The sequence below is a fragment of the Podarcis liolepis genome, assembly GCF_965112155.1.
Source record: "Podarcis liolepis genome assembly, chromosome: 12".
NCBI classification, from domain to species: domain Eukaryota; kingdom Metazoa; phylum Chordata; class Lepidosauria; order Squamata; family Lacertidae; genus Podarcis; species Podarcis liolepis.
The window spans coordinates 21,669,713-21,687,315 of NC_139563.1; the positions used below are offsets into that span (position 1 = coordinate 21,669,713).

At 48.4% G+C, this 17,603-nt stretch overlaps 1 protein-coding gene across 3 annotated transcripts in view; it reads right to left on the reverse strand.

Annotated features, from left to right (window-relative positions):
• Positions 1–15,041, reverse strand: part of GAD2 (glutamate decarboxylase 2) — a 39,545-nt gene extending 24,504 nt beyond the window's left edge. The window contains exons 1-4 of one of the 3 annotated variants that reach the window (XM_083467500.1): positions 13,755–15,040; positions 12,764–12,823; positions 12,306–12,458; positions 10,849–11,082 (exon numbers count right to left, since the gene is read on the reverse strand). In XM_083467500.1, coding sequence (XP_083323626.1) covers positions 10,849–11,082; positions 12,306–12,458; positions 12,764–12,823; positions 13,755–13,830 — 523 coding nt within the window. In that variant the 5' untranslated portion in view covers positions 13,831–15,040. Of the gene's footprint in view, positions 1–10,848; positions 11,083–11,902; positions 12,016–12,305; positions 12,459–12,763; positions 12,824–13,754 lie in introns of those variants that run through there. The other 2 variants (XM_083467501.1, XM_083467502.1) reach the window with 2 other exon arrangements.
• Between the last annotated feature and the right edge of the window lie 2,562 nt (positions 15,042–17,603).

Genomic DNA, 17,603 nt, shown 5'->3' on the forward strand with positions numbered 1-17,603 from the left:
CAGCCCGCCCAGTCCCAGGTTGCGGGAGCAACATCATTGGTTTCCTGTTCCTGCCTGAACCCTGTCCTGCTTTCCTGCCGGAGCTCCTGACCTCACCCGACTCTCTGCCCTGCACCCAGCTGCACCTTCGACCTCGGACTGGACTCGGACCTCGCCTCACGGGTAACCCACGGGACCAGCACACAGGCATTACAATGAAACTGTAATGCCTGTGCTGTTATGAATAGGCAGGTTGCCACAAAGACCTTATGCCCCAATCCAGAGGAAGCTAGTGACCTAGTGGCAACCCCATGCATGCCTACTGTATAGCTACTGACATCCAATTAATATCTATGAGACTTCAACTAGACTAATCTTCTCTGCCTACGAGAAGAAACGCCATGGTGCATCTGCAGCAGCACAACTGGACGCCTTCATCTGCCCCAGCTGCAACAAAACTTGTCTCTCCCATATCAGTCTCTACAGCCACAGCAGGCACTGCCTGCAACCTTCCAGCAGCTTGACCTCACCCGCAAAGGCGCACTCCTCCATTGTCTGCCAAGACAGACAGATGCCAAGCAAGTCTGTAGTGTTTTCTCTTCCACTACAAAGTGCCCCTTTCAAGGCTGACCTTCATGTCCTGTTGCTCAGGAAAGGGTGCAGATTTGCAAAGCTATTCTCAGGGGTGGTGATCCTTGGGACTGGTAGGAAGGGAACCTGCACGGTAGGTGGAGCCAGAGCCAGAGATGGGTGGAGCCAACTCTTTCCAGTTTTGTCCCCATCCACTTCTCTCCTAAGTTCTTCAAGGGGAAACACTGAGATGGAGAAGCAGGAAGTTGACAGGCAGGGCCAGCCTCTGGACTGCATGTAAGTAGGACAATGGGCAGGTGGGAGCTGGCTGAGCTTGGAAGGACAGTGGCCCATTAGCCCCAGTGCACCAGCCTCCATTGACTACTGCAGAGATCTGACATAAGCCAAGGTGAATGGTTTGGAGGTGTCTCTAGATACTCTCGGCACACAGTGTAAAAAAGGATGCACACTGCCAGGAGCAAACCAGGGAGCGCAACTGGGCTATGACCCTGCTCTACAGAATACTTATCCTGCTCTACGAAATACTTATCAAAATATTTAATCTGGACCTGAGCAGAAAAATGGATTTCTGGAAGCAGTTTTCTATCTAATCACAGCTCAAGAAAAGCTTGAAATGATAAGCCGAGGTTTGCATTTCCTTCTCCTCTTTAAAGTCAACTTCACGGTGCCTTGTAGCAACAGCCCTTTGGAAGACCTTTGCTCACATGCCACATGTTGTCAATGAACGCTATATTTCAGAGGCAGAAGCAGGCCCATGAGCCAAGGAGCTTGCTGCGGCTTGTAATAACCTCTAATGATTACAAGAGACAGGGCAAAATGAGCAAATGGAACTCTCTGCCGACTGCTTTGCGCCGTGAGTGAAGGGGCTGAGGATGGCATGCAGATTGCTCAGACACCCGAAAATACAGATCATTTCTCCCTTGTCAGAACACACAGTTATGAAGCCCTGAATCTCCTGGTAATTGTGATTTTAAAAACAAAAACAAACAACAACAACAAATAAATGTAATTCAAGTCAACATCTTTGCTGTGTCAGAGTGATGCATGAGAAAATAGTCAGTGGCCTGATAAGTCCATTTACAGGGCTTCTCGTTGTTTTGATTTGCAGGTCTTTCGTAGCCCTTTCGGAGAGGTTTTGAAACATAAAGGAAATGTTCCCGAAGCTCATTAGGGCCACGGAACACCCTTGCCTGGCTACATCCGAAATAAAGCCCTATCTAGGTTTCGATACCAGCAAAGAGAGAGAAAGATTAAGAGGCACTTCAATAGCATTGGTGATTACGAAAGCAGGCCAGGAACACCTGTTCCAACCCAGGCAAAAAGAACATCGCTGCCTGCCTGCCTGCCTGTAAGGTGGGAGATACAGAGGAGCTATTAAGGAAAGGCATACAAAAACCTAAGAGGGGAATTATCAGTCTCCAGCAGTCTTGTATCAGTCAGACACACACCCCACACAAAGAATTCAGCCCTGTCCGTCATCCATGGTACGGGCACACAAAGGCTCAGAAATCAGGTTGTGTGGGTGAAGCAAAAGGAGGGAAATTAGGGGTGAGGGAAGCAGCAGCAAAACTCATTATTCTCTTATAAATGGAGTCCCTGCCTCACCCTTCTGAGGCAGCTACTTTCGCTTAAATGATGTTGACTGGATAGAAGTGCCTAGCAGCCGCAAAAGAGCACTGGTTCTGCTACCTGGCCTTTTTCTTTGTTATGTTTTTTAAAATATAATAAGAGCAATATGTCTCCTTCCACCAAGGCAGGGGTAGGCAATGTGAAACCCTCCCATCCTCCCTAGCCCTTGGCCATGCTATGCCAGGCGGAAGGCACGTGTCAGCTACCAAGGAATTTTGCTTTATATTATTACAGTTATGTCCCACCTCTTCTCCAAAGAGCTCGAGGTGATGTGCAGCAGCCCCATGAGGCAGGTTAGGCTGAGAGGCAGTGACTGGCTCAAGGTCACCTGTGAGCATCATGATCAAGAGAGAGATTTGGACTCTCGTCTTCCAGGTCCTATTTGACACACTAACCACTACACCGTACTGGCCCTTAAGTTCAAGGTGGCCTAGATGGTTTGGCAACCACCCAATGACCCTGTGAGGAAGATTAGAGTGAGAGAGACCCTGTGGGACTCCCTGGTCCCAGTCCGACAGGGTGTGCTTCTACATGACATGGAACCTAGGCCAGCTAGACATTTGCTTGATATGTAGCCTACACGCTTTTCTTTCCATTAATAACTGTGCACAGGGAAGGTTGCACACACAGGAAGGTCAGGCTGACTTCTTCCCTTCCCAGCGCGATCAAAGCCAAAATCCATTGTATCTGAATATCAGTTGTTGGGAATCAAAGGTAGCTAGAGAGCTGTTGTGCTCATGCCCTGATGGAGGGATTCCCCCCAGGATTCTGGTTGTCCACTGTGAGAACAGGATGCCAGCCTAGATGAGTCACTGGCCTGATTCCCCTGCAGCCAGTGTGGTGTAGTGGTTAAGAGCGGTAGTCTCATAATCTGGGGAACCGGGTTCGCTTCCTCGCTCCTCCACATGCAGCTGCTGGGTGACCTTGGGCCAGTCACACTTCTCTGAAGTCTCTCAGCCCCACTCACCTCACAGAGTGTTTTTTGTGGGGGAGGAAGGGAAAGGAGAATGTTAGCTGCTTTGAGACTCCTTCAGGTAGTGACAAAGCGGCATATCAAACCCAAACTCTTCTTCTTCTGTCAGTGAGAACAGCAGGCAGCCATTTAACAGAAGACCACAAAAGAAACCATCGGCGTAAAAATGGATAGAACTGTGCTGCAAGTGTATTTTCCAGTATAATCTATTTCAGAGGCAGTAATGAGGGGGTGAGGAACACGTCATCTTCCAGATGCTGGACTACAGCTTCCATGATCTCTGAACACCGGGCATGCTGGGAGCTGGCTCCAACAATATCTGGAGGGCCACAGTTTCCCCACCCCTGCTATGGGCCCTCACTTGCCCTTACTTCACCTAGCCAACAATGACCCTGCAACAACATTGGAACAGCAGGAGATGGGAAATTAGTATCACTTTCACATGCATTCTTTTTAGATTCCAGGTTAATATCCAGTACCAAGTTTGAGGACCATTACCTCTATCTATCTATCTATCTATCTATCTATCTATCTATCTATCTATCTATCATCTATCTATCTATTTGTTGATTTTCATAGGAGGGAAATCTTTAGAAGAGTTCAAACATACAGGAAGAAGAAGACAACAGAATGGCAAAAGGTGGAAGTACAGTGGTACCTCGAGTTAAGTACTTAATTTGTTCCGGAGGTCTGTTCTTAACTTGAAACTGTTCTTAACCTGAAGCACCACTTTAGCTAATGGGGCCTCCCGCTGCTGCTGTGCCGCCGGAGCACGATTTCTGTTCTCATCCTGAAGCAAAGTTCTTAACCTAAAGCACTATTTCTGGGTCAGTGGAGTCCGTAACCTGAAGCGTATGTAACCCGAGGTACCACTGTACTGCAACAGAAGCCATAAAGCAGGAGAAAGAAAAAATAGGATTATATGGGAGCAGCTCAGCAGTTTCCAACTCAAATGAACACCAGGAGGGGCTGTGATCTTACCATGGCTGAGAGCCAGTGGGCCTCCATGCGCTGTTGGGACTCCAACTCCCATCAACCCCAGTCAGCATGGCCAATGGCCAGTGGTCATGGGAGCTGCAGTCCAGCATTGTCTGGAGGACCACAAGTTCCCCATCCTTGATGGGGGGGGGGATAAAATTCACCAGAATTAGCTATTCCTCATCCACTAAAACTGCCTTCCTGGAAGAGGCCAAAGGACAACATAGTTCGGCCAACCGGCTCTGCAAAACCAGAAGAAAGACACCTCCATCGTGTAGTAGGGCTATCATTTTTGGCTATTACTTTTCAACATCAAACGCAGCCACCATCCTCACAGCTTTAGATGGGGAATTTCATTGCTTGGAAAGCGGGAACTAGGTAGCCTGACAACACCAGGCCTTCTTGAGCAGAATGTTTGGTTCGAATCCGGCTTGGCATTTGCAGCCCGAAAGAACTATTTCAGAATCCAAGCTCACAGCAGCGGCCCCTGGCGGCCTGATGTTTATCTCCTGCTTTTGACATACACCGATTCCACGGAGCATTTCTACGTGTGCTTTACTCCGAAGAGAGTCCAATTTGCCAAGAACGTGCAGCGGGCCCCTTCACACGCGGTGCTAGGCCTTTGTTCTTGTTCTTGCTCGCCCCCCACTGCCTCTGCCGCTTATGTTGCCGCTTTTCTCCCCCACCCTCCTTCCCTTTAACAGCAAAACCCCGCAATGCATGGTTTAAATCGGATTGATTGCTCTTTAGAATGCATTTAGTACGAACTCTGCTCACAGCCGTCCCCCGCCAAACCAGAGACAGACCCGGATGAAGAAGCCACTCTACTTCACACAACCACTCAGGGCTTTTATAAATCGGGAGTAGCTGAATTTCCATGAACTACACTTTCCGCCCTCCCTGCCTATTGGTCACGCTGGCTAGGGCTGATGGAATTGAGTCATGTTGTCGCTTTCGTATTTCCTTCCCAAGTTTCGAATTCAGGGTTGCAAACAAAGCGCAATACAAAACTGGAATCATTTACCAGGGAGAAAACCCCATCGAAATCGGCTCACCTGACTTCCGATTAAACAAAGAAGAACGCAACCGATGGGCAAGAAGTAGGTTAAGTTTATGGGGCTTGTGAGACAACAACGTAAATCTCTGAAATACATCTTGATCGATTTAAATCCAGTTGAGATCAGCGGTGGGACGAGACCCATTGAAAACTCAGAGGGCCTTACTCCGGAGTAAATGAGCTGCCACAAGCCTGATTGCTGGAAAGCCAATCCCTCTGAAATTGAATTTTCAGGCTCTTCATGCATCCGATGGAGCGGACTGGAGCGCTTGGCAATGTAATCCTGCGCATAGAATCTCATTGAATTCTATGGAGTTTCCTCCCAAGCCTTTAGGCGCCAGGCAAAACTTTCCTCTCATAACCAGGATTTTGGTTTTTAATGATTCTTCCAGAAGCGGGTGGGGTGGAATCATAGATTAAGAGTCTCCTGCGCTACCGACTGAACCATGTTAGTATCGCAGGGGATCATATTTTCGAGTGTTTCTCTCGTTCTCTGCTACAAAATCGCACAAACCTTCTACGTGGCACATCGGAGAGATAGACTTGGTGCAATCCCCTCCCTGCTGCGCTCATTTAGGGGCCTCTTCGCTCCCTCTGAGCCAGCCACGTCGGTGCATCCCGTTGTGTGTGTTGTTGTTTAGTCGTGTCCGACTCTTCGTGACCCCATGGACCAGAGCACACCAGGCACTCCTGTCTTCCACTGCCTCCCGCAGTTTGATCAAACTCATGATGGTAGCTTCAAGAACACTGTCCAACCACCTCGTCCTCTGTCGTCCCCTTCTCCATCTTTCCCAACATCAGGGTCTTTTCCAGGGAGTCTTTTCTTCTCATGAGGTGGCCAAAGTATTGGAGCCTCAGCTTCAGGACCTGTCCTTCCAGTGAGCACTCAGGGCTGATTTCCTTCAGAATGGAGAGGTTTGAGCTTCTTGCAGTCCATGGGACTCTCAAGAGTCTCCTCCAGCACCATAATTCAAAAGCATCAATTCTTTGGCGATCAGTCTTCTTTATGGTCCAGCTCTCACTTCCATACATCACCAATGGGAAAACTATGGCTTTAACTATACGGACCTTTGTTGGCAAGGTGATGTCTCTGCTTTGTAAGATGTTGTGTGTACACTTACACATATGATCACAGTCCTTCCTCGATATAACCGACTCTTTGTACCTCTGCTAACGCACCTGCCCATCCTCCTCCTAGGATGGAGTCCTTCATTCCCACGTGCAGTGTCGCCCGGTGACTCACCCAAAGCTGCCTGGCTGGCAGCAAGAAATGCGAAGAGTCCTGCAAGAAAGTGTCTCGCTGCCTTTCCCAGCCCTGGTTGCGCGTGTCCTACTTGGCTCATTTCTCCTCCTTGCCAGCTCCCTCCTCCCCCAAAACACGCGCGAGCGGGTCCGCCTGCCATATCCGCGCACCGCTATCCTCAGTATAACAGGTTCCTTCTGAAAAGGCTCCCTGGAGGCGCAGAGCGAAGCAGGCAGGTATTGGCTGCCCGCCCGCTCCATCTTGCTCCAGGCGCTCTAATGAATAAGATCCCCTCCGGGACAGGCGATCGTTAGGAAACGCGTTGAGAAAGGGAAACGCGCAAATGGGATGTGACGATCGCCGCTCGGGTAACTGCTCTCATTTCGGAGCGTTTGGAGAGGCGCCAATCGCGGATCGTGACCCTTCAGCACCTACTCGCTTTATAACGCAGCCTTAAAGTACTGTACACGAGACACCCGACAGATCCAGTTGTGCGCATCGGATTCAATACCCAGTGGCAAAAGTCTCTCTCCCCCCCGCCACTCCTAATTAATACATCTTTCTTTAGGCTCGGATGTTAATACGCGCAACCGTGATTGCGATCCACAAAACGCTTAAACCGGAGTAGCCAGGTTGGCAGCTGTGGGATTAGAGAGACCCCGATGGGGAGAGAACAAAAGACCACCAACCCCAGCCTCACCCTCTCAATCGAAGCAATCCTCAATCGCCCGTACGATCCCAGAGCGACTGACTACAAACGAGAGCTGCGCTTCCGTAGACACACTTGACCTCTTCCTGCTTGCGCAAAACACAGAATATTTCGGAGTCACTGGGAAGACGTTTCAAACAGATTTCAACCGCGCTTCCTTCCAAGAAATTCGGCTCTATAGCCTCACAGCCGTCGGATCCTTTACTTATTCCGAAGTGACTCTCCTTTCTTTCAAAGAAGACGCTTACAAAAGAATGTTCAGGGCTGTTTACTGGTGGTTTGGCCGATTTGTGGACAGAAATGTCATACGCAAAGCAGAATTTGCTATTTGATTGCCGCAAATCTTGTTGACGTTTTCCCCTGTATTTTTAATAGCTGGATCTTATCCATGTTTACGCAGAACTAAGTGCTCCTGAGTTCAATGGAAAGGACTCCTTAGGGACCGTGTTTAGGATTTCAGCCGAAGTCAATAAACGAATCGGGTCGAAACAAACGTGGCTCAGCCTCAGGGCCGTAAAGTGGACGGCTTTGGGCACTGGATGAACCGATAGATGGTTCCTTCCTAATAAACACAAACTCACAGGTGCACTTTCTTTTCAACAAAACAATTAGGAAGGGGACACCAATTTTACAAGCAAGAAGGACTACTAAAATCAAATTTAAAATATTTAAATCGTTTTTCCCAAAACTGCTCCTAAGGAAAATCATCTATATCTATATCTATATCTATATCTATATCTATATCTATATCTATATCTATATCTATATCTAATCTATATCAGGGAGATGGAATAGACACTGTATTACAATGATTAAATTGGAGTCAGGTAATAATACCTATATATGTAGTGTGCGCGTCATACATTTAATTTATACGCGGCTCGGTTTTTCAGTCACTTGACAACATAACACTCCTAATTGCTGGTTTTTAATCGGCCACGCTTCTCTCTAGGTATCCCGGGAAAGGGCGGACGCTCTGGTAGGAACCTCGTTTGGAAGAATTTACACCCGTTGAAGGAATCGAAATAATATAATAAGGAGCGCGCGATGGAAATGATCGATAATGGCTAACAAATCATTTTGATTGGGAGGTTGTCATCCCCAAGACGTTGTGAGGCGCTTCTCCCGTTACATCCCCCACACCCGGCGGGCGGGGGGAGAGCTCAGCTCCCGGTACATCCACCTGGCAGTTAAATGATGTTCTGGACGTGCTCCGATTATCTGCTCGTGTTTCTTTGGGAACATCGGTCAGAATGGGCAGGCGAGACTCAGCCGGCTTCGCTGCTTTCACTGCTTACGCCAACGTCCCATCGCCTTTAATGTCACTTTCCTTTGGGGGGGGAGGGGGGGTCGCGAGAGCCCGACTCCGTAAAAGCCGCGCCCTGTCGCATCGTGCCTCTTGGATTGCGCGGCATTTTGACTACACGCGCGCACTATTTACGCTTTCTCCCTCTCTATACCCACGCCTTATGCGTAAATCTGTGTATGTGTGCACGTGTGTGGCCGACACTAGAAAACCCACCCCCCACGTCTGTATCGCCTAACCCTTTAATTTCCAATGTGTTTACAGCGATGCCTATAAATACACGCATGCAGACATAACGCTTAACGCGTGTCTTCTCAGAAATAAGCCCCACTGATTTCAAAGAGGCTTACTCCCAAAGTTCTAGATTTGTCTATTCGGAAGCAAGCATTGAGCTCAGTAGGGTTTATTCCCAGGTATAAGATTGTGGTCTTAGCCGTCCCTTCCTCCGTCACGTTTCTTGATTTGTTATTACCGGTAAGTTAAGGCTTCGGTCAGATACACGCTTGAGGATGAATCCCACTGAAACAAACGGGCCTTACTTCCAGAATTACTTCCAAGAGACTATGTTTGGGATCCGACTGTCAGAGGCCAACCCACACCACCCTGAAACCAATGGCACGTTTTAAGGCGCCGCCTTTAACTGGTGTTATGGATTGCATCCAAAACGAGGCACTTTAAGGCATGAAATAATCTCATCTCCGCTGATAGATGGCAAGGTCGTAAATCAGCACGTCAAACGCTAATGCAACCAATCGTGACGTCTGAGTCTGAGTTTTCTTGACAGAGAGTATTATTATTATTATTATTTATTATTATTATTATTATTATTATTATTATTATTATTATTATTATTATAAAACACGATCAAGCCCTACGAGGTACAGGGAGGGAGGGAGGAAAAGAATCGAAGGCAAAAACCATCACTCACAATGAAAATCACACATGAAACCAGCCCATCAGAAATATGCCATAATAGAAAAGAAAAGAAACTCGAAGCAAAATCAATACAAACCTCACACTCTGTGCTTGTTGATTCTGTAGGGTAGTCAAAGGCTGCAACCCTATGGACACTTAATTGGAAGTAAGGCCCGTTGAATACAATAGGATTTACTTCTGAGGGTGGGGGGGGGGGGAATCAACGGCGAGAGAATCATCTGGGTCCTGTTTATTCAGAAATGTCCTACCAGGTTCCAAGGTGGGCTCAGTCCCAGCCAGGTAAGCGTGGGTAGAATTGCAGCCCAAAGCTTGTATCTCCATGGCTGTCCACCCTCTTACGCGTGTGTATGTGTGTGTGTGAGAGAGAGAAGGGCGGGGGAGAGAGAAATCTCCTCGACACACTATGGATTATTAGCTCGTATTTCCAGCAATCAGGTTCCAACCTCTTTTTGAACCGGGCGACAAAGTGGAGTTTAAAAGGCCATTTGGCATGTAATTCACCTTGTTTATTGGGCCGCCGTCCATTTAGGAGAATGAATCAGTTCAGTGCAGCTCAGGGTGCCCAGACTTGCCATCAGGGGTCAGGACTTTGCTCCAGGCGCCAGGGCTCAATTTACCCGCTGCTTCTTGCCCTGTTGGTTCTGCCCAAACAGCCCAGATTGCTCCCTATGCCCTTCTGGGTGAATTCCTTTCTTCAGGAAGTCTGACTGAACCCTTCTTTTAGAGGAGCTCCTTCTGTTAAGTGGCATAACACCGCAACACTATACATGTCTACTCAGAAGTAGGCCTCTCTATTTTCAATGTAGCTTACTCCAAGGTAAGCAAGTAGGGCCGTAGTGGAGTAAATCCGGTTTGCCTCCAGATTTGCGCTCTGGAAGTCCCTGCTAGGATTTTAAACGTGAAAGAAAGAAGGATCGGGACCTCATTTATGGACCTGGGTATGTTTAGTGATGATATAATAATAAAAAAGAAGAAACTATTTCCCCTTGCTGGCTCAACTTCCATTAAAATAAAAAATAAAAAATGGGAGAGGACGTCTAAAAGAAGCGACTGTACAATTTTACTCTTAGTCATAAGGAAATCTGTAATTTACACCACGCCAAAAATGTGTGTCTTTAATTCAAGAACCTGTTGTCACCACCACAAGCCATCGCTACATGATCTCATAAAACAAAACCAGCTAGTAGTATCTTTTCAGCCAAGAAGCTATGAGTGATCTGCACCGAATAGACAGAGCTCCCCTCTCTACCTTCTTTCAGCGCAGGAATTACTGCTTGTTTGTTCCAAACGTCAGACATTGCTCCTCAGCGCAAGACAATAAATACTAAAAACCGGCCGGGTTTCTCTCCCGATTCCAAAAGCACAAAGAGACGGAGGGAGGGTGGGGGGCGCCTGTGACTTTAACTTAGAATCATTTTACATTATAACACCCGAATGTAGCTGTTACCTGTTTTAATGGCATATTTTAGCGCGATCCTGCAGTTCGACAGAATTTCTTCCAAAGTCTGGGGTTGATCTGCCAAATCCCAATTATATTCCTGAAGTAGCTCGTTTGGGTAATGGAAATCAATAACTTTGGTTGATCTGTCGAAATTTGTCACCAGGTACTGGAGCAAAATGTCCATAACATCTTGTAGGAAAGACAAAGTAGCTAATTCTCCGTCCGAGGCTGGCAGAAGATCTGAAAGGATGGAAAGCGGTGAAATACGACATTGATTTCATAGTTAGGTTTTGGACACTTTTTCTACTTACAGTGAACCATCGAAATTGGTCTCTTTTATATTAAATAATATTCAGTGGTAAAGACGACTACAAAAGCCACTGAAGCTTTATTTTACAAATGTTCATTTCCTGGTAATATAAATACTGTACTTTTATGTCTCTGTTAGAAAACAAAATCCTGTAGTTAGAAGTTGATTTATTACTTGAAAACGGGTCCGTTAAAGATCTCATTGCTCCTACTCATGTTTCTACTTATACTGGATATTTGAGCTTTTTATTTTTAACAACAACAACAAAAAAAATAAGAGTCATCTACCATCATCTATCAAAAAGCAGATTAAATGAAAAAGAAAAAACTAAAAAATCAAGGTGCAATTGCCTCGCTTTCAAAATAGTAAACATCTTTGTACTTCGTGCATGCCATGTTTTGTAATGAGTTCCCACCACTAATTTCTCCTTAATTCTGACATTTATGTCGTCAATTACCAATATGCCTCACCCCGCAGTTAAGGCTTAAATTGTTCTTAGTCGCTGTCCCTCCAAGTGGTGCTGAAACCACCATAAGGTAGTTAGGAAAAGAATCTATGGTATCAGTCTCCAATATTTTCAGGCGCTGACTAATTGAGAATGTCGAACCAGCGCCTGTGATTCCGAGGAAGGCCATTTATCGGTTTAATACATTGCCACTCGGCGTAGAAGGTTTCGGAGGGATTTGATGAAGCAGAAAGATTCATATCCTGTCAATAAGCTTTTTGGCAAGAGTTTCCAGAATTAACAACCTGATTCCAACTGCTGGATTTCCCTCTCGCCGCACACCCATTCACACATCACCACCGAACACACGCTTTAAAGTGGGATAACGACATTTATTGCCTTTAGAACCTAGAATGCTAACGACAATCAAGTGTGTCCTGGTATACACACACACGTATTTATGCATTGCTCAGCCTCTGCCTAATCGAAATCCTCTTGGCAAGAGGAAGCCAGGGTGGTCGCACAGAGATGTTTACCAAGCCTCTGTCAATGGCAAAGTTCCCATTGGATTTAATGAACCAGGATTATAATGCTTTCCACCCAAAGGCTTCCTCCTTTGGAACATATACCAGCTGATGAGTGGCTTCCAAAGCATCCAGTCCGGCTGACCCCATTCTGACACCCCCACTCCAGTTAGGAGATGGTTACCTGACGCGTGTAAAAACGCATAATTGACATCCTCTTTCTGGCAACCGCAGGGCTTTTTATTGCAGGTGCAAGGGGCCTTCCTGGCGGCCGAGCTCGGGTCCTCCTTAGCAGCCCCCGTTTCCATGGGCTTCTCCCCATCTCCGTACAGCAAAGCTAACAAAGACACAAAGGGCGAAGCCTAAATGGCACAGCGGAGGCTCAAAAGCACCGAGTGGGGGGACCCAGCACGGTTCGTTCAAGGCAGCTCCATAGACCCATCACCGAGTCTTCAACTTACTCTGGGAAGTCCTCCTCGGATCCTTTGGAAAAGGGAGGGTGCGCGCGCTGGGGGGTGGGAGAGGGAGTATTTTTTTGTTTTGTTTTGTTTCCTATCCTATGTAAAACGTCTCCACCCCCGCCCTATTTTATTAAAGCTTCTTCCTGCGATTTGCTTCCCCCATTTCCTTCTCATCGCTTACCACAGAGTTTGGTTGAAATGCCTCCTGTAAACTTCTGGGCAGCTTGACACCAAGCTTTTGCTGAGGGGGGAGAAACAAGAATATAGGATCAGACGGGTCGTTTCGTGTGGGTTCGATGAGGAAGATGGCCCCCCACGCAAGCACACATAACAGGGTCACTGCAGACCAGACATGATGCTTCCCCCTCGCCGGGGTTTGCTTAGGATTTAGCGCATGGTATATGGGTTATGTTATGGGTAATGTAAAGGCTGCAATCCTGCGCATACTTAGACGGGAGAAAGCCCCAATGAAATCAAAGGGTCCTTACTTCTGAATAAGAAGATGCTTAGGATTGAGCTGCGCACGTATTGCTAGCTGCCCCCAAGCCCTCCATATGGGAAGAGGCGCGTTAGAATGAAGCAAGCGGACAAATGCGCGTAAGCAGTCTTGGCGATGCAAGCATATGGATCCTTCAGCAATCCAGGACACTTTCTAAGCGAAAAGCGCTCCTGTCCCCTCTCAGCGACGCAACCTGTGTCCACCCTTCTGCCCACCCCGCTCCTTCCCTTTATTTAGGGCCAGTTGTGTTTGGGTGAGTCCCAGCCAGGTAGCAGCATCCTGAGAGATATTCCACTGAGCTGCTTTTCTCCGAGCCGGCCAGGGGCGCTCCGGGTCCCTCGCTGCGCGCAGGTGAGGCGGCCCGCTGCGTCTTCTTTAGGTCCTGCCATGCTGGTATTTTGGCCCCTCCAAATGAATCTCTTCTTAGAGGGGCGCCTTCTCCAGTCAGGGACGGGCGGCCCCCTCGATCTTCTTAAGGCGGCCAAAGGCACGAACGATTATAAAACCAGACGACGGTGGCAGCGGTGGGGGATGGGAAAAAAAGTCAGGTCAGGGTCAAGCCAAGCCTTCCAGGATCTGGGCTGGCAACTTTGCGCAGGAGGCAGGCGCTGAAAGATGCGTCGTGGTCTTCCTGGGGGGGGGGGGGACTGAGTGAGTGAGTGGGGGCTCCTACCTGGACCGGGGTTCTCAGGGTCTCCGGATCCATCTTCAGACCCGAAGGACCAAAAACCCGCGCCGGGAGTTGCCATCTGCGGTGCTTGCGAGGAGCCGGTGAAGTGCAGCGAGCGCGCCTGGGCTGTGTGTGCGAAAGACAGAGAGACGCGGAGAGGGCGGGGGAGGGAGGGAGCGTGTGTGTGTGTGTGAATGAGCGTGTGGCGGGGTTGTGGCTGGGCGAGAGGGCCGGGCAAGGCGGGTGGCGATGGCGGCGACGACGGCGCCGGGAGAAGCAGCTGAGCGTGGCGCTCTGGCTGTGCGCTCCAGACAGACACCGGCGCTGGCTGGCTGGCTGGGTGGGCGGGAGACGAGCGAGCGGCTGCGCTAGGCGCTCTCCATGGTGCTGATCCGCTCGCACTTCGCTTTCACAGCCAAGCGGACAGAGGAGGCGGGCAGGCGGCGGGGTGTATTTATTTGCGCTCCGCCAGATGATCGCCTCTTTAGCCCCGGGACTTGTGGCGCGGATGGCGAAGGGACGCGCTGCCTGTGCGTCTGATCACGACTCCCTTCCAGGCGGCGGAAAGGGCAGCGCTGGCCGACTCGGGCTCTGGCGACAAACGCGCTGACCCCTCGCGGAAAGAACTGCCTCGCAGGGACAGCGCAGAGGTGTGGGAGACGTGGTGGCCGAGGACTCCGGCTCGTGCGCTCAGACAGGGAATTCAGACATTCGGGAGGGAAGACATTCGAGATCGGTGCTGGGATGCTGCTTCAGGATCAGCCTGGAAAAGTGAGAGGGATCCTCTGATCGCGCTCGGATTTCAGGCGGCTCTGTCTGGAAGTGACCTTGCCTATTGGGGAAAACACATTGGATTCCACCCTGCCTGCCGCAGCAATGTAGATGCCACAACGGACTGGCATCTGATGAAGTGGGCTTGAGTCGCAAAAGCTGATGCCGTAATGGATTTGTCAGTCTTTAAGGTGTGCACAAGACTCTGTTGTTTTTGCTGCAACCTGCTGCTCCTCTGGAAATGGATTCTTCAAGTCTTCTGCGTCATCGTGAAGGGGATGGAGACTGTGGCAGAGCCGTCTCCCAACAAAAGGAGGTGCCAGGAAACAAACTCACTCACACATCACATATGCCCCAGTTATTAAAGATCCCGTGGTGAACCATAACCTTCTGAGTGTCACCACTAGTCTCTGCCTGCAAATACTCAGCAACCCACCAGAACAATCCACAAAGCAGCGACAGCTAGGAAGAAGCTAGGGGAGGTGTAAGTAGCAGTCATATTTGAGCAGCCTTTGGGCTGTGACTCTCCTGCCACAGACCTTTGGGAACAATGAGTAAAGCAACTCTCTGAACATTTCTGGTTCCTGAAATGTTTAACACCATCCCACCACAGCTCCGCCCAGCTAGAGAGAAACTGAGAAGAGTACAAAGGCAGCTTGCAGTGGAAGCAAAAAGTTGGATGGTTCAAGCCTGGCTGGAACACATCCTTGATCTGTGATAATGCCTGGGTGTGCATCAACCTCTGACTTTTGCAAGGCTGGAATGCAGCCTACTGTACAGATATGAGAGTCACATCTTTTATGTCCTCCACTTCTGCCTCTAGCCCCTGCTACTCTGTGCTGGTGGGTCCCCAGGAAGCTGCAGGTTAAAGGAATGTGCCCTCAGGCTGAAAAAGGTTCCCCAACCCTGGTTCAAAACAACACCCATATGGCTGGTTGTACCATGTAAGACTAGCTCTTAGGTCCCAATCTCCTAAACCATGGCTAGACCCCTGGTTCACCTTCCCTTTCTCTCTCTGTCCCCTCTTACCATGGTGACTGCTCCTGAGCTCCTTCAGCCCCAACATCTTGTCTGGCAGATGGGCAGAAGTGCACTGAACCGAAGAACTACTAAGGCTTCCCATGAATTATATTCCTTTTCTTGAATTCCATGTAAGGTTCTGGTTCTGGCACCCCTGTAAGCTTTACAGATAAGCTGGAACTGAATACACCCCAAATAATGGGAGGAAAATGTGGTACTATGAACATTTCAGAGCAGGAATGGCTAACCTGTGGCCCTGCAGATGTTGCTGGAATACAGCGCCCATCAGCCCTGCCACCTTGGCCAATGGCCATGGATGATGGGAGCTGTAACCCAATGACATCTGTTAGGCCGCCCCTTTCTAGAAAAATGTGGACGTATGTGAAAAGAGAAACAAAAGGCACAATACATCTTAGCTCCATTGGGCTTTGCTTCTGTAGCATCCCAAACCAGATAATGGCTTCCACTGAAAGATGCCCCACTGGTGGGTTGCTGGATCACAGAATTCAGAGAGAGCTGATGAATTTGGCTGGCAGTGGAAGTTGGGAGCCTTATGGCACAAGGCCCCAGACAGTGTGGGGTCAGGACTGTGCATTTGTATGGGCACTGTGAAATCAGCAGTAGGACCACAACACAGATATAGTCAAGTGTGTTCTCCATATAGTCTAGCACTGCTGAGGCCTCTTTGTAAGAGACAGAATGAGAGAGAGAGAAATGGAGAACCTTTCTTTCTTGCCTCCTGCCTGCCCTTATTCTCCCAAAGTAGCTTTTGGCTCAGCATGGCACTAAACAGGTGGTATGAAGAGGGACCTCAGCTGGCTGACTGAAGAACACATTTGTGAGTTAATGAACTGCAGAGACAAATGTATTAGTCTCTCCAGCAAGCTATGCTGGAGGCATTAAGGACCATCTCTGGGGTGACTGCAAGCCAGCGAAGTACACATGGCAAACGCACCAGGTCCCTGTTTCAGGGTTTCAGTTTCCAAAACGTATACATTTATTTTGGGCTCTTGTTTTGAGCTGGAAATAGGAGTCACTGTGGAATCGGGGGGATTTGTTTGACAATGCCCTGTAATGTTCTGTAAAACTTGTGAATATCAAAATCAAGGGCCTCTTGAAGCTATTGCTCAGTTCTTGACTTTAACTGTAAGACTAATCAGCAGCCTCAAAGCAGAGGGTCCTTTCATTTATGAACCATGCCAGGTTCATGGAGATTGGCTGTGCAATACAATAGATAATTTCAGGAGCTCCAAAAAGTTAAGAATACATACGAAACAAGGGTGCAGGCTCCAGACAGTGTGGATGCTAACATGCTGTTGGTTGAGTTATCTGAATATTTGAAGTTAGGGGACAACGCCCCCCCCCCCGAGACACCTCTTGGGGAAGGCAGATATCAAAGCTGCCAGCAGCCTCTCTTCCTTTGTTCTCTGAATTCTTCTTCTTCTTCTTTCTTTGGCAATCACTCGTAGCCGAGTAAGATTGTCTTCCATAAACATGGTTTTAACAATGAGCCTGTAAGTGACTGTGGAGGCCAATTCTGGACCCACAAGTCCTTCCACAGTGGGGACAATGGTTCCCGGGCAGGAACTGATCACGGTGTGGATTTGCCAAGTGTGCCTTCCTCTTAGCACGTTTCTCCCTTGCGTCCTGAGTTTGAGTGTCTTCAAAGTCCATGACACCTTTGGTAAAGGCTGTTCTCCAACTGGAGTGCTCACAGGCCAATGTTTCCCAGTTGTCAGGGTTTATACTACATTTTTTTTAGATTAGCCTTGAGACAGTCTTTAAACCTCTTTTACTGACCACCAGCATTACGCTTTCCATTTTAAATTTCAGAATAGAGTAGTTGCTTTGGAATACGATAATCAGGCATCCACATAACATGACCAGCCCAACAAAGTTGATGTTGAAGAATCATCGCTTCAACATGGGTGATCTTTGCTTCATCCAGTACACTGATATTAGTTTGCCTGTCTTCCCAAGTGATGTGTAAGATTTTTCAGAGACACCACTGATGGAATCTTTTGAGAAGCTGGAGATGGCGTTTGTAAGTGGTCCATGTTT